The sequence below is a fragment of the Ovis aries genome, chromosome 1 (genome assembly GCF_016772045.2).
Source record: "Ovis aries strain OAR_USU_Benz2616 breed Rambouillet chromosome 1, ARS-UI_Ramb_v3.0, whole genome shotgun sequence".
Taxonomy (NCBI): Eukaryota; Metazoa; Chordata; class Mammalia; order Artiodactyla; family Bovidae; genus Ovis; species Ovis aries.
The window spans coordinates 198,413,175-198,430,387 of NC_056054.1; the positions used below are offsets into that span (position 1 = coordinate 198,413,175).

General features: G+C 38.1%; 1 protein-coding gene across 8 annotated transcripts in view; it reads right to left on the bottom strand.

The window, feature by feature from the left end:
- TP63 (tumor protein p63) overlaps nt 1-17,213 on the bottom strand; it is a 264,867-nt gene that overhangs the window by 163,594 nt on the left and 84,060 nt on the right. For 7 of the 8 annotated variants that reach the window (XM_060419332.1, XM_060419328.1, XM_027957355.3 and 4 more), the window contains exons 2-3: nt 1,644-1,772; nt 738-870 (exon numbers count right to left, since the gene is read on the bottom strand). In XM_060419332.1, the coding sequence (XP_060275315.1) occupies nt 738-870; nt 1,644-1,772 (262 nt within the window). Of the gene's footprint in view, nt 1-737; nt 871-1,643; nt 1,773-11,472; nt 11,605-17,213 lie in introns of those variants that run through there. The other variant, XM_042233231.2, reaches the window with a different exon arrangement.

The window sequence follows — 17,213 nt, forward strand, 5'->3', positions numbered from 1 at the left end:
TATTTTTCCACAGATTTTTGTTTGCTTTTATACAGGAAAAGCAGTAGGGCTTGTGGGATGAATGAATGATTTAAAAAAAGAAAACACACCAGTTGGCATAATGGATTGCACCAATACAAGAAAGGTCACCTAAGTACCTCAGTAAAATGGTTTACTATCCTTAACCTGTATACTCCTTAGCTGCCAGGGAGGTGTGTATATGTAAGTTCTTACCATTTTATAACTGAGATTTAAGGTCATGAGTGACCCAGTGGTGAAGTTAAAAGAAAAATAGAGAGCCTATTTTAGATACTAGCTTCTTTCCTCTTACTCTATTACCAGGTACTTGAATCTGTGTATTTGTGTAGAATTTACTTCATTCTCCTTCATTTAAAAAGGATAATTCTACAAGAAAGGCAGTTTGCCATAGAAGAGAGTGCTTTGGATACAATTCAGGACTTGACTTTGGTTCTGTCTCCACCAGCTGTGAAACACTGGGAGGAGCAATTCAGATAAAGAATGCAAGGAATTAACTCCAATCCCCTTCTCCACACCAATGGAAACATATACATTACGCAGAGATGAGGCAGACTCAGAACCCACAGCTCTTAATTCTTTCTCTGCTGACCACAATGACTCTCTTTCCAATGGCCTCGACCATTCAGAGTCACCTGCTTTTTTATGTGACATGGAAGAGGTATAACAGAGAAGTGGATAGCATGGCCCACAGATTTAAAGGGGAAGCCCATGCCACTCACCCACATGGGGTCACTCAGGTCCGAGTCCTGCATGCGAATACAGTCCATGCTAATCTCAATCTTGTTTGTTGCACCATTTTCTGATGGTTCATCCACAAAGTTCAAGTCAATGGGCTGAACTGAACAGATGGGTCTGCCACAAAGGAAAACAAAAGTGTGTTAGATGTGGAAAGAGACTAACACACACTCATTCAGTTGGTAACAATGAGCTCTTTTTGCTTTAAAGTTGGCAAAGCTCATTGGTTGGAGTCAGAAACCCTCATCATGAATTCTGGCTCAAATACTTACCAGATATAAAACCTCTGGCATTCCAAATCTAAGCTCCATCTGTAAAGTAAAAATCACTGCCCTCATCAAAGAATCACTAGGTGGAACACAGAATAGAAGGAACGAGTCAGAGATGTATCCTAATCGTATGGGTCCCCAATACTCTGATATTGTTTCATCTTTCCCTTAATTTACTTAGGTGCCCCAGCCTAATCTTGAGGAGATAATTATCCTTTTCCTAGCAAGGTATAATGAACAATAAAATAAAGTGTTTTACTTTCTCAGAGATTATTTACAATATAAAAGTATATGAGAGTCTTTAACCCAAAGGAATGAATTTGAGTATCAGAGAGTCATTGGGGAAATGGGTTAGGTAGGCGAGTCCTTCTGATCCTCCAAAATTATACCACCTTGGAACAATAATGATTTTCTGGTGTTGAAAACTGAATAAATCTGGGCTGAATTTTGAACACAGAGATGCTATTGGAGAGAATAATTTTTTCCCAATAATATCACCTGATTTTTAGTGATTCTAAAAACATGCCTTCATAAGCAGTACTTCGACTGCTTATAGGTACTACCACTACCTATTTATAACAATTCACGTAAAACAGCTTTTTTTGCTTATTTGATACTTACTGTTCCAGAAAATCCCAGATGTGCTGGAAAACCTCTGGACTGAGGAATTCATTTGTCTGTGTGCTCTGGGACATAGTGGATCGGTAATAACTTTCTTTCCAAGAGAAATGGGCTGGGGTTTCTACAAACCTTAAAAGGATAAAAAATGAAACTAGGGTTACAGTTTCTATATTAATGAGACAGAATATTAAAATTAAAACATAGTCAATCAAAAAGTTGAGTGAGTGAAGTTTCAAAAACATGCAGGTATACGCAGCAAATTTTGCAAGTTAAGCAACTGGTATCTCTTTAGGCAGTGGCAAGGATCCCATTTTGCCATTAAAATCAGGCAATCGAGTCTTCTATCAAAGCTCTATTTCTTAACTAGAAAAGTTACACTCTGCACCTTCACTATCCAAAATCTACATTCTGCAGATTTCAAAACGAAAATAAACATTCCCTCACTAAGCCTGACAGTGAGTCTAACCTATTATTAAGCCCATGTCACAAATGTCTTAATTGATTATCTGCCCATTCAGCCTCCAGTAAGTAAAAAGAAAAATCAGAAAATAAAAATAAAAATGAGTTTAGAAATCTTAAATTTTACCCTCAGCATAATCACCCCTCTCATAACTACCATCTTAGCATCAGGCCCAGGGACAATAAATTCAAACTTTTGAATTCAAATTTTTTTTTTTTATCACCAGTTACACTTCTTAATGTACACGTGGGTGGTTTTTAATTGGAGTGTAGAATTCTATGTCAGACCAAGGGATAAGCAAACATCTGAATACACAACAAATGAATGATATTTCTATTTGCTTCATTTTGTTATAGGGTCCTCAGGTTTGCTTTTACTTTAAAAAAAAAAGAAAGAAAGAAAGAAAACTTGATCCTTATACATGTGAAGGAAAACATCGGCTTTCTCAGGTGATATAGTCTCCAAATCTGCATATCTCACCTTAAACGTATATGATTCATTGTGATTATCAGTAGACTAATTTTACTCCGGGATGAACTCAGCTAAGCTCTTAATCATTACTGTTAGTATAATAAAGAGTTAAAGAAATAGTAGGATAGTCAATCATCTTAAATTTGCAAAAGAATGCTTTAAGTCTAGTTATATAGCAGAAGATAATAAGATTAGTTGATGGTTTTCAAGCTTACAGAGAGGCACATTCATTTACTAAAGTCAGATATACAGAGAACATCTATTATTTGTCAGGAAATTAATGGGCACTGGAAATAAAAGTAAATAAGACTGTTTCACCCACTAAAAGGTCCTGGTAAAGAAGTTAAAACAGGGGGGAAATCTCTAATAAATGTGATAAAATGTGCATAACACAGTAAAAGTACAACGATGACATACACCATCACATCTGATAGATCAAGGAAAAAGCCTTAAATGATGAGAAGAAATTAGTCAGGCCAGATAAGGACTAAAGTTATAGAGTGAGCAGGATGTGACTCTATTAGCCTAGAGTAAAAATTTGGGGCTGGGAATGCCAGGAGATAAAGGTGGAAAGCAACATGTTGTGACATGTTGTTTTAAAAGCTTAAATTCTTCTGGTGAGTGTTGAAGAATTTTGTAAGATATTTTTAAGCAAACTTTATATTTTGAAATAATTATAGTCACATACAGTTATAATAAAAAATAAAGAGCATATCCATGTACCAGTTACCCAATTTTCCCCAATGGGAAGTACCATCTTACGAAACTGTCATATAATATCACAACTAGAATATTGATATTGATATGATCTTATTCAGAAATTCTAATATTACTGTACTTTCCTTTGTATCTATGTGTGTGTATTTATTTCTATACAATTTAAAAAAATCACATACGTAGGTTAATGTAACCATCTCTACAGTATTAAAGGATTTGAAGCATGAGTTTGACACAGCATATGTCTTACATTGATCAATCTGAAAGTTGTATGGAGGAAGGATTTATAGCTTATCGGTTTATGGACAAAGTTATTTATGAGGTTGTTGTATAAGTCCAGATAAGACAGCAGGATGATAGAAGGGAGGGTGGAGAAGGTGGGGACAATTTTAATAACTAGTGAAAAGGTTAAATCAGATATTGTTTATATTACTGATGGAAGAAGAAGCAATAGTAGAGTCAAAGATGACTCCAAGTTTCCAACCTTACTGAACTCAGTGGTTGATGATTCCATTAACTAAACCAATGAATACAGTTGGAATATCTGGCTTGGAAAGAAAGGAGAGATGATGAGTTCCATCTTAGCATGTTAAGTTTGAGGTACCAATGGGATATATTAAAAGTGTAGCACACAGTTGAATAAACCTTAAACTTATGGGAGAGAAACAGGCCAGAAGTTTAGAAACAGAAATCCTCATCATAGGGTGAAAATAATCCATGAGAACAGATGTAATAACATAGGCAGAGCAGGTACAATGAGTAAGAAAGTTAACCTGATGGAGGTGGAAATAAGAGTGGCTATGAAAGTTTACCATGTTCCTCATGGGCCCATCCAGAAAATCTGTCTATAATTAGAAGAGCATCTGAAAATCCAATATCTTTACATCAAAAGAGTACATTCATTTTTTTTTTTTAAATTTCTTTTGGGGAAAGAATCCAGACTTGGTTTATATACTCCCAACTAGTCAGTAGAAAAGAAGTTAAATTTAATCAATCTAATACTGACTGAGAGTTAAGATTTCACCCACAGGTGACACTTTTGAATATGTTTATGTTCCTTCAAATAAGACAGAAGGAGAAGGAAGGGGAGAAAATAAAAACAACTCCTAAGCAGTGAAAGAAATGGAGGTAAACAAATGTATGAATTATTCAAACTAAAAAATGTAAATAAACTGTCATATGGATTATCCTGTACATGGACCCACAAGCACATCCCTAATGTCAAAACACTTTAACACCATGTTGGTATCCTGACGGCCAGGTGAGTACTAGAAGGTAAACCCAGCAGCACGAAGATTCTCAGTGATGTTCAGTGTGACATTTAATATGAAAATTAGTATAAGCTTTTTCTTAAAGGTGGCAGAAACGTAGATATAGTTTCTAAGAGACTGACGGTTAACATAACCTAGATCTTAAATAACAGACAGTATGGGGCTGACTCAAAAAGAAGAAAGGAGCATAGATGGAAGTTAGACACTGTCACTCCCCTCTGAAGCAGAGAGAAAAAATATCATTGACTCCATAGTCACTTAGGATTTCTACTTCTTTTACTATTTCTACATGGAAGTTCTGGATTATCTCATGCTTACTCTGATATTCCTTTGTTTCATATTTTCCCTTTAGTTTCTCTTTGATTTCTAAAAAGACCTTCCCTGTATCTCTGATGTTACAGCTAACCAGCTCCATCCCCTTGAAAATGCCCCTCAGTTGTGTGAGCTTCAGTTTTCTTGAATGTTACATAAAGAGCATCATCTCTACTCTGCTGGCTTTCAAACGCCTGCCCAGTCCTCAGTGCTCTCCAGCCCACAGCAGATTTCCTGGTTGCTTATTTGAAATAAAATTTTTCTTTAAATATTTTTGGCCTCTTGTTGCATCTCGCAAATGCTAGCTTTTTACTTGTGTAACAAATATGACAAAGAATTTTAAATAATTGAAGACTAAGCCTCCTCCTTGAAAGAAAAGTTATGACCAACCTAGATAGCATATTCAAAAGCAGAGACATTACTTTGCTGACTAAGGTCCATCTAGTCAAGGCTATGGTTTTTCCTGTGGTCATGTATGGATGTGAGAGTTGGACTGTGAAGAAGGCTGAGCACCGAAGAATTGATGCTTTTAAACTGTGGTGTTGGAGAAGATGCTTGAGAGTCGCTTGGACTGCAAGGAGATCTAACCAGTCCATTCTGAAGGAGATCAGCCCTGGGATTTCTTTGGAAGGAATGATGCTAAAGCTGAAACTCCAGTACTTTGGCCACCTCATGAGAACAGTTGACTCATTGGAAAAGACTCTGATGCTGGGAGGGGGTGGGGGCAGGAGGAGAAGGGGACGACCAAGGATGAGATGGCTGGATGGCATCACGAACTCGATGGACATGAGGTTTGGGTAAATTCCAGGAGTTGGTGATGGACAGGGAGGTCTGGCGTGCTGTGATTCATGGGATCGCAAAGAGTCAGACACGACTGAGCGACTGAACTGAACTGAAGCCTAGATCTCTCAACTTTTCAGTTTGATAGTTCCTTGAGGTTAGAGTGGAATGAACATGGGTATTGGAATAAGACAGACTTGGGTTCAAATCTCTGTTTTCCTATTGACATTCTATGAAGCCATGGCCATGCTACTTACTATTTTTGTACTATACATTTTTCAGTTATGCTTCCTTCACAGAGTGGTTGAAGGCCTTACTTGAAAGTTTTACCTATAGAAAATGTGTTATACATTTTTGTTTACACAAGCAATGATTGTATTTACATAATCAATACACTGATTCTATTAGATTTAATACTATATAATTTGTATCCAGACAATACTTACTGAACTAAGCTACCTAAATAGTGTATTTGAAAGGTTTGTTAAAGTTGCAAAAGTGTCACACAGACGTATTGATAATTGCATTAAACTGGAATCATCCCTCATTTCAATTCAGCTCAAATCTTGCATTCTGTATCTGTATCCTTGGACCAAATCAACACCTCTATCACCTCTCACTTTCTTCTAGGTCATCTTTGTCTCAGGCTTGCAACATTGAATTGGGTGCTTCCTCCCTCACAGCCTCAAGCATCAAGAGGGCTTTATTTAAAATGATGAGTGTGGGGTGTGGTATAGATTGGTGGTTATCAAATTATTTCATGAAACCCTAGGTGCCTCAGTGTACTCATATATGTAAAGAAATGGCCATATCAGTAGATCTCCAGAAACATACTTGTCCTTAATACAATGAAGTTTGACTTTTGTCTGTTTTCCATGTGTTAGGGCTCTGAGCAAGATTTCATTTGAAGAAAGGATTCTGTTAAAAAAAAAAAAAATCAGTTGTCTAGGTTTAAGGATCTCCAGGGTCTCTCTTCTGCAAACCCAGTATTGATTTCCATTTGTGAATAAACATGCAAAATATTTTTCAGAGAAAGGAAGGGAAGTGATCAGCTGGTATCAGGAAGAATGAAGTAATTCCTACCTATCTTCCAATGTTTTGCCTTTGGGTGAAATCTCTGTATTAATTCAGGGCGTCCCTGGTGGCTCAGTGATAAAGAATCTGCCTGCCAATCAATTCAGGAGATGCGGGTTCAATCCCTGGGTGTTGATTGGCCTCAGGAGCAGTCCAAATCACAAAATTTCTTTTGTATTTTTAGTTCAGAAACATTCCCCTGCTTTCAGTTTACTCTGCTATTATCATTATTAATTGTCATGCTTAATTTTAAGGATGCTGAAGAGCACCTTGATGTCTTTTAGTAAACCGCCTCTTTATTGAACCCAACAGTGTCCAAGAGCCCTGGAGGAGTAAATTTATTCAAATACTTGAGGTAAACTCATTTCCTGGAAGCCACCTGCATAATCTAAAGCAGGCCCATTAAGAACTTTTTTTGGAAGGAAAAATTTTCTTTTCAACTTCATTTTGAAAAATGACCACTCTGTTCCTTCTCTTAAAGTTAAACCAAATCTTCCAGCTTCACTTTTGACAAACAGGCTTGAATGGATAAGGGGAAAGGGTGGGAGAGATAATTTAGGAGTTTGGGATTAACATACATACACTACTACATATAAAATAGATAATCGCCAAAAGGACCTACTGTATAGCATGCCCCAACCCCCAAATTCTCTCATTAGAGTTAGTGTATCTAATGTCAACTCACCAGTTCTTAACTCTCAGGTGATCTTCCCTCTCTTAAGTACTGAATCTTCTAAGACGCATATTTTGTGCCCTTCTTTTAATCATAGGCATTTGCTGCCTTAAAGGTAAGTTTTCTCTGATTTGTAGATAGAAATCTTTTCTTATACTACCAATTCCCACTGAACTTTCTTCCTACCTTCATTTCACTTGTCAGAATTCTCTTCTAACCTGCATATGATCATCAGTCTTTCCCAGACAGCATTTTTATCAGGTCACTTTTCCCTGACGCAGAATTTGCAGTCACTCATCTTTGTGCCCTAGACAAAATCTGATCAGCTCTGGCCCATCATTCTCTTTATTCTTTTGAGAAGACCCTCTTTTCTAAAATATTCAGCTAGCTGCATTCTACATCTTGCTTGTTTAATCTTTTCAGATCATGATCTCTTGTATTCCACTATCTTCCCACAAGCTTTATTATTTACATTTACCAACATTCAGTAGAAAACTCAGTTCAGAAGGGCTGCTGCAACAGACTGAATGTTTGTGTTTATCCCAAAATCCGTATGTTGAAACTTATTGGAGGTGAGGTCATGGGAGGTAATTAGGTAATGATGGTAAAGTCCTCATGAATGGGATTAGTTCCCTTAAAAAGAGGTTCCACAGAGTTCTCTTGCCCCTTTCACTATGTGATGAAGTTAGCAGTCTATGAACAAGGAAGTGAGACCTCATCAGACATTGAACCTGCTGGTGCCTTGATCTTGGACTTACCAGATCCCAGAACTGTGAGAAATAAATTTCTGTTGTTGATAAGCCATTTGGTGGTATTTTGTTATAGCTGCTGGATAGGTTAAGCCAGTGACAATATCTTTTTTGTTTGTTTGTTTGAGTTCATTTCCTCAATTTGGCAAACTTCAAGTACTCTTTCCTTAGTTAATTCTTTTATAATTTACTAATGTTGAAATGGCATTGCCCCAATTAACAAGTAAGGAACTGGAAGTCAAGAACCATGTTATTAATTTCCTAGTTCTTTACAACACAGAGTTGTAGAACAACAATAACAATGACAACAAAAAAATTGGAAAGGACTTTATTTCTCAGCATCTATACTTTCTATAAATGAGGCTTCACAGGGGTTTTATTGATAGTCCCATATGAGTATAAAGGTCTAGAAGGACTGTGGGGAAATTGAATCAGAGGAATTTTCTTAATATTGACGAATGCACTAGATTGAATTTAGACAAATACATTCAATAAAATCATTCTATGAACTTCTATATATTTTTTTCAATCACTTATCTGCAACTGTATTATATATTTATTGGCCTGCTGACAGTTCTCCATCAGAATACAAAGTCACTGCGAGCAACCATTGCTTTGTTCGCTTCTACATCCCCAGAACCTATTACAGTATCTGGAAATATAGGCTTCCACTGCTTTCTGAAAATATCTCATTCCTATGAAACCTTTCATAAGGTTTCATAAGCAAAGAATATCCTTTCCTTTCTGAAAGTTCTTGTTATGCCACTTTGCCATTACTAAAGAACTACGTTAGTATTGGTTTTCATGAAAGAAATCTAAAGACATTTTTTTTTTGCTTTTAAGAAAAAAGCTATAGGGACTTTCCTGGTGGTCCAGTGGCTAAAACTCCATGCTCCCAATGTCAGGGGCCCACGTTCAGTCCCTGGTCAGGGAACTAGACCCTGCATGCCGCAACAAAGACCCAGAGTAGACAAATAAATTAACAACCAAAAATATTTTTAAGAAAATAAAAAAGTCATTGCCATACTGATGTAAGTATTTTTGTACCCCTCGCCTACCACTTCCCCCAAATTCCTAATATTTCAATGTCGGTTAATGCCTTAGCTCTACTTGAGAGATGTGAGAAAATTATAGTTATGAATGAGTAAGAAACTTCCACATTATAGTCTCCCAAGACAGAAAATTGCATGAATATGTTTTTGTATCCCTATAAGTACCAGAATTCCTGATGAATGAATGAATGACCTTGGTTCATGCAAACTAGCATAGTTAGTATACAAATACAAATCAGATTGACTCTGAAGTCTTCACTCTTTATGATAAATCACAAAGATTTCTAAAGGAGGGAAGTGGATGTTTTGTAGCAATACAAGAGACAGAAAAAAAAAAATAAAACCAAGAATGGAAACAAAGAGGTGAGTATATCCTCAGAAGCCCCTGAGGACTTTGCTGTAATGATACAACCCAGTGAATAAGGTTTTCAGTGGTAATTCTGAGTCATCAAGCATTTTCATGGCACATACCTTCTCGGTTTGGTCTGACTCTTATGACCCCATGGACTATTGCCTGCCAGGCTCCTCTGTCCATGGGATTATCCTGGCAAGAATACTGGAGTGGGTTGCCATTTCCTTCTCCAGGGCACCTTCCCAACCCAGGAATCAAACCCAGGTCTCCTGCATTGCAAGCAGATTCTTCACCAACTGAGCTATGAGGGAAGCCCTGTTCTTGGTTTAGAAGGACAGCAGAGTATGTATGCCTCATTTTCAGAAATATCTACATTACAATATAAACAGGAAAAAATTCTATTTAAACAGTTTATCTAAAAAATGTACCTACATGGAATGACATATTTTCTAAGGGATCCTTGTAGATGAGTTTTGTTTTTTGCTGAACCATTATGGCCCTTTGTGGTTCCTGTCTGATCAGGATCACATCTTTTGTTAGAGTCTAGTTTTTTATTTAGTTTCCATTGAGTGGTTGGTTGTTTAAGATAAGAACATCATTTATTTCAGTTTTTAGATTTTGTGGCTTCACAGTATAGCAGAGTATCTGGTACAAGGGTGGGGTGGGAGCCAAGTCAATACTTACTGAAGTAAGTTTTTGGAAAGTTGGAGTAAAAATAGCAATGCCAATATCTAGAGCAGAAATAATGGTTAATATTTGATTGTGTCTATGGGCAAGGTACTCTGCAACATACTTGGCATATATTAATTTTCATAATATCGTCTAAATACCAATATTATCCCATTTTCCAGATAAGAAAACTGAAACCTAGTCATGCTTTTCCCAAGATCACATGGTAACTGGGAAGATGGCAACTCAACAGGTCTTAAGGATTTGACCTCAGAGGCTCTATTCTGTTATTTACAAAGTCAATCATTTTGGGAAAGTTATTCAGCCTCTCTAAGCCTCAATTTCCATATCTGTTACAGTGAAAAGAGAAGAGTACCTATCTCTTATGGAGAGGGAAAGCCTCGGATACTGATTATAGGAGGTTATTCCACTTCCCCAAAATGGAAGTAAGTGCCAAACTTCACTGCTCTACAGGTCTGTATTTGGAAAATATAGAGTCCCTGTCCATACCTCCAAGAGATTCTAGTTCAGATAATCTGGAGTGAGGTCCAGGAATCTACACTTTAACAAAACTGCACATGAAAACACACAGCTCTGCAATTCACCTGAAATCTATTCCGTTGCAGTTGTTATCAAAAATAGAGCACCTTGAGAAATCTGCATTTTCTCCAAATCTGAATCCTTAAATGGGTATTATGACAGTCTTATTCACTAGGATTTTTTTTATCACTTGAGTAAAACAGTATGGTATAATAATAATTACTGTTGTAGAACACATATCACATGTTAGGCATTGTTCTAAATGTTTTACAGAGAGCAATGCTTATAATCTACCCAATTACGCATAATAAAGTGGACTATCATTATCCTCATTTTAGAGATGAGGGAACTGAGGCACACAGACAACTAGTAAGTTCCCCCAAAGATGCACACTTGATAAGAGAGGCAGCAGGCTCTGCAGGCTGTGCTATTTACCATTACACTGTGAGGACTCTACCAGGACAGAGGTCAAAAACTCATCTTATAGGTGATCTTGGGCAAGTCTCTGACCCTCTATGGGATTTACAGTCCTCCTCTGTGAAGTGAGGAGGCTGACACTGATGATCTCTAAGATCCTCTGGGTCTAAAATTATATTATTCATTCTGCAGGAGGCTTTTGACCTCGTTATCTGACGGACCAAGGCCTTAAAAATTCTGACTGTAAAACACTCCCACTTCTAGAACTGTCCCATTATTATCTCTACTTTACCTGTCAATTCAAAAAAACTTCCTTCTGAGTAATCTGTCCTTTGCCACTCCTTCTGCTGAGGAAACCAAATATTCTTCAGCCCAGAGCCTGTAGATCTGTCTTTACAGTTTCCTTCGAAATCCTAAAGCCTTTGCTTAATCAGGCTAGCAGAGTGCTTCCACCTGAGTCCATTCGAACCTCATTACCCTCCCCAATAGGCCTCTAGCCTCTTGCTCTTTTTTCCTCTACTCTTGAGCAATGGCCCTCTTCTGGCCTAATTCATCCTGTGAATCTTTCATCTTCTTTTAGTCTTGTATTTCGCAAACTTGTTTACACAATAGAAGACATGAGAGGCTCAAAATATAGATGGATGGGCACTCCTGCAAACCAATTAAATCCAAATTCGGAAGAGTGGAATCTGGCCAGGAGTACTATTTAAAAATTCAAGAGTTCCACAAGAGCTGCTAACAGGAGGCATTGGTTAAGAACCATTGGCGTCTAGCTCCAGGGATTCAACAGTGGGGAAAATAAGCAAATCATAATCACCTGGGCTGCTGGCTGACCCAGACTCCTAGAGAGGGAAGTCTGGACATGCAAAGCAAACAAGGGGACAGCCTACAGGAGGTACAGAGAAACTCCTTCATGAAGCAAAGTTCTAGCTGAACCTCTAAAGCAAAATGGTTCACTATGCTTTCTTGTCATCCATCTTTACAGAATAACCCAAAGCTCCTATTGCATCTTCCTCCAAGTTAACATTTCTAATCATAAAGAGCAATCCAGAGGATAATGCACTCAAGGGTAATATGCATATTCTTTTTGTTGCTGTAGACTAACTGGCTGGGTAAGTTTGGGGGAAACCCCTTTTTCTTGCAAGTCTTGATTTTCCCCCATATGTAAAGGAAGGTTATTGGATTACTAGATAATCACCCAGCTTCCTTCCTATTTTATTATTCTACTGTTTTAAGGCCCCAACCCTATTGTTCCTTGACTATTTTACAACCAGGCCCAGTTTTGCTACATTCAGCTGACACCAGACTTCAACACAGCTATTTCTGACCCTTGGGGAAGACTGCCCACTGCAAGTCAATGACAGGGCTGCAAAGACTTTGTGCCTCAAGTTCCCTCACTATGGAAAGAATCACTGCTGCCCCAACTGTAGTTCAGGCCTCCCCTCCAGAAAAATTTTCCTTCTCTATGCTCTCTGATGGCATCCCCATCTGATAACAATCACCTCCTTTGCTTCTGGGCCTCCCACTTCCTATAGGCAGCCTGCCTTCATGAATGTGACTTGGAAAGACCAACCTTGTCTATGGACAGGCCCTTTCTCTCCCCCTGCAGCTGCCCAGACGTGCTTAGAAGGTGGTTACAGAGCGTGGCGGTTTTGCCAGGTGAGCCTTTGACGTTTGCTTGCTTTGTCTTAGTGTGAGAGGGCCAAGTCCATGAGGAGGTGCTGCAATGGTGAATATGAAGCAGAGAAGTGGTAGTTGGAGTCTCTCCCTTTCCTCTCCCTGACCTCTTCCAGTCTTAGTGGAGGTGATGGAATTCCAGTTGAGCTGTTTCAAATCCTGAAAGATGATGCTGTGAAAGTGCTGCACTCAATATGCCAGCAAATTTGGAAAAGTCAGCAGTGGCCACAGGACTGGAAAAGGTCAGTTCATTCCAATCCCAAAGAAAGGCAGTGGCAAAGAATGCTCAAACTACTGCACAATTAACTCATTTCACACACTAGTAAAGTAATGCTCAAAATTCTCCAAGCCAGGCTTCAGCAATACGTGAACTGTGAACTCCCTGATGTTCAAGCTGGTTTTAGAAAAGGCAGAGGAACCAGAGGTCAAATTGCCAACATCCGCTGGATCATGGAAAAGCAAGAGAGTTCCAGAAAAACATCTATTTCTGCTTTATTGACTATGCCAAAGCCTTTGACTGTGTGGATCACACAATCAACTGTGGAAAATTCTGAGAGAGACGGGAATACCAGACCCCCTGACCTGCCTCTTGAGAAATCTGTATGCAGGTCAGGAAGCAACAGTTAGAAGTGGACATGGAACAACAGACTGGTTCCAAATAGGAAAAGGAGTACGTCAAGGCTGTATATTGTCACCCTGCCTATTTAACTTATATGCAGAGTGCATCATGAGAAACGCTGGACTGGAAGAAACACAAGCTGGAATCAAGATTGCCGGGAGAAATATCAATAACCTCAGATATGCAGATAACACCACCCTTATGGCAGAAAGTGAAGAGGAACTCAAAAGCCTCTTGATGAAAGTGAAAGAGGAAAGTGAAAAAGTTGGCTTAAAGCTCAACATTCAGAAAACGAAGATCATGGCATCTGGTCCCATCACTTCATGGGAAATAGATGGGGAAACAGTGGAAACAGTGTCAGACTTTATTTTTGGGGGCTCCAGATGGTGACTACAGCCATGAAATTAAAAGATGCTTACTCCTTGGAAGAAAAATTATGACCAACCTAGATAGTATATTCAAAAGCAGAGACATTACTTTGCCGACTAAGGTCCATTTAGTCAAGGCTATGGTTTTTCCAGTAGTCATGTATGGATGTGAGAGTTGGACTGTAAAGAAGGCTGAGTGCCGAAGAACTGATGCATTTGAACTGTGGTGTTGGAGAAGACTCCTGAGAGTCCCTTGAACTGCAGAGATCCAACCAGTCCATTCTGAAGGAGATCAACCCTGGGATTTCTTTGGAAGGAATGATGCTAAAGCTGAAGCTCCAGTACTTTGGCCACCTCATGCGAAGAGTTGACTCATTGGAAAAAACTCTGGGAGAGATTGCGGGCAGGAGGAGAAGGGGACAACTGAGGATGAGATGGCTGGATGGCATCACGGACTCAATGGACGTGAGTCTGAGTGAGCTCTGGGAGTTGGTGATGGACAAGGAGGCCTGGCTTGCTGCGATTCATGGGGTCACAAAGAGTCGAACACAACTGAGCGACTGAACTGAACTGAACTGATACTGTATAAAGGAGTTGAAGGGAGAATGGCCTCTAAGGCTGTCTACAATGATACCCTTTCTGGGTACTGTGTATAAATATGTATATTTTACAAATAATTGCAATAAGCTTAAGCTAATAATGGTAATAAAAATCATACAGGTAATATTTGACTGGATTAAAAAAAAATAAAATCAGAAATGTTGATGGATTTTGACCTGGTTTTTAGTAGCCTAGATTTTCCTCCTTTGCCCTAGTTCTTACTTCTGAATTTGGGAATGGAAGAAGGAAAAAAAGGAAGAACTAACTCATTTAGCATGGGTAGTTTGATCAATCTGCAAAATAAAGTGCTCTGAGTCAGAGGAGACAGTGTTAAAAATGAAAACTTTGTAGTTTCAACTTGCTGGGGTAGGGGGATTCGGGATAGCAAAAAAGATGAATAGAGTGTAATATGTGAAAATGTGGGAAGAATAAAGAAGAAGGGAACTTGCCATTCAAGGTTATAGATTGTGTCTTCTTTAATATCCTTCTAGAGACAAAGAATAAATGAGAATTTTAAGAAATGAAATGAATAAAAATTCTTTTAAGTTTTACTTGATGACCTTGTGCTTCTTAAATGACATCCCACTTAGAGATCAAATCCAGGCTGGTCATAGACACAAATAAAATAAATGAAAATGATATTAAAGGCATTTATCTAAATTTCAGGAAAGATTTCAAAAACAGTAAGAAAAGAAGAGGCCGTAGAAAAGAAATTCCATAGAAAAAGACTCTCAAAGGAAATTTTACTTAAGAAAAATGGAAGTGTCTCATCTACAAAAGAGGTCTATAAACTACTATCAACAAATCTACCATTGCCTGTTTCTGTAAATGAAGGTTTTGGAGCAGAGCCCTGTTTAGATGCAATATATGGACAATGTCACACCACTCTGCCAGAGCTGAGAAGTTGTGACAGAGGCTGTGGGGCCTGCAAGGCTGCCAATATTTACTATTTGACCGTTTACAAGAAAATTTTGCTGACCCAGACCTACAAAATAAAAATTTAACTGCATAATCCTCAATACTTCAACTTATAAAGGGGAGATGGGGTGAGTGTGTATCAGAATGTTTATAAAAATGATATGAGGACATAACAGGATTTCACATAAATTAGACTTGAAAGAGCACCTATGAGCGTGAAGTATGGGCGTGTAACCAAGGGAGGGCAGGTGAGCCTGATGGGGGCTGCACACACAGATTAGGAAACTGAGGACTCAGAACAAGCCAAGTCCCCGCCTCCAGCCCAAAAAAGCTACAGATATGTTTTAAATTATGTGATAAGCACAAATGAAAAAAAAAATTATTACCAGGAGGAGTACAGTTTCTCTAGGTACAAGTCCCCTCACTCTCACCAAACCAATTCTTAAAACTTTTGTTTATTTTTTCAATAACTATTTTTCTGAAATATAATTAATTACAATTTTGTGTTAGTTTCTAGTGTACAGCAAAGTGATTCAGCCATATATACATATATATGTATTATTTTTCTGATTCTTTTCCACTATGCGTTATTATAAGACATTTAATTAGTTTTCTGTGCTACACAGTAAGTCCCTGTTTATTTTATACATATTAGTGTATATAAGTTAGTCCTTGCTTATCCATTTGATACATATTAGTGTGTATACGTTAGTCATCAAAACAGTTTTCTATGGACTGGTTTTTCCCTTTTGCATCTACAGGTTTTGCCTTTGCCACTAATTTTTTCTTGACCATCCTCTTCAATTCTAGCAATTGAGAAATCTTCCTTTTCTCATTCAGTCACATCTATGGCTGAGAGACTGGAGAAGGCAATGGCACCCCACTCCAGTACTCTTGCCTGGAAAATTCCATGGACAGAGGAGCCTGGTAGGCTCCAGTCCATGATATCGCAAAAAGTCAGACACGACTGAACGACTTCACGTTCATGCATTGGAGAAGGAAATGGCAACCCACTCCAGTGTTCTTGCCTGGAGAATCCCAGGGACGGCAGAATCCCTGGTGGGCTGCCTTCTATGGGGTCGCACAGAGTCGGAACCGACTGAAGCGACTTAGCAGCAGTAGCCTGTTGTTAGTGTATTGAGCTTAGGAAAATTTAAATTCAGCTTATTTGTGTTTAAAATGCTATAGTTCCAGTTACATGAAAGCAGTGTATCTGTTTTCATTTCTTATTTCATCCAAATCCTTCTAGAAGCAGTAAACTGTTATCTCTACTTATGAACCCTGCATCTTTGTTTTAAAAAACTTTATTCATTTATTTATTTTTGAAAGTTATTACCTTTGTCACAAGTATTACAATGACACTCTGTCTCAAACGAATACATGATTTGATCCATGTGAAAGATAATACTTAGTGCATCTTTATTATGAGATTATCTATAATTGGCCCACATAATAGTAGGTATTTGTGTGTTAGGAAGGTTATTGAATAGTAGTAATAATTATTGAATTTCACAGATTCTGAAACATGGAAGTAGCTTTAATGCAGAAAACATTGTGTGTGCATGTCCACATTTGTCGATTTGGTGCATGTGTACAGTTATATTTCAGAGGTTATTATGATCCATGGTTTGAAATAGAGCTAATGATACTTGGAGATTCTTACACCTCTTTCTGGGAGGAAACAAATGGAATGGTAGGTAGATGGACAGAAGAAAAATTGCAAAAAAAAATAGATTAGTGTCACAATGGGAAAAGAATGTTAATGTGATCACTGTTATTTTTGGGGGGTCATTTTCAAAGGTTCGCCTGCAAAATTCAAGTTATCATAATGTTACTCAGTCTAGTCACAAT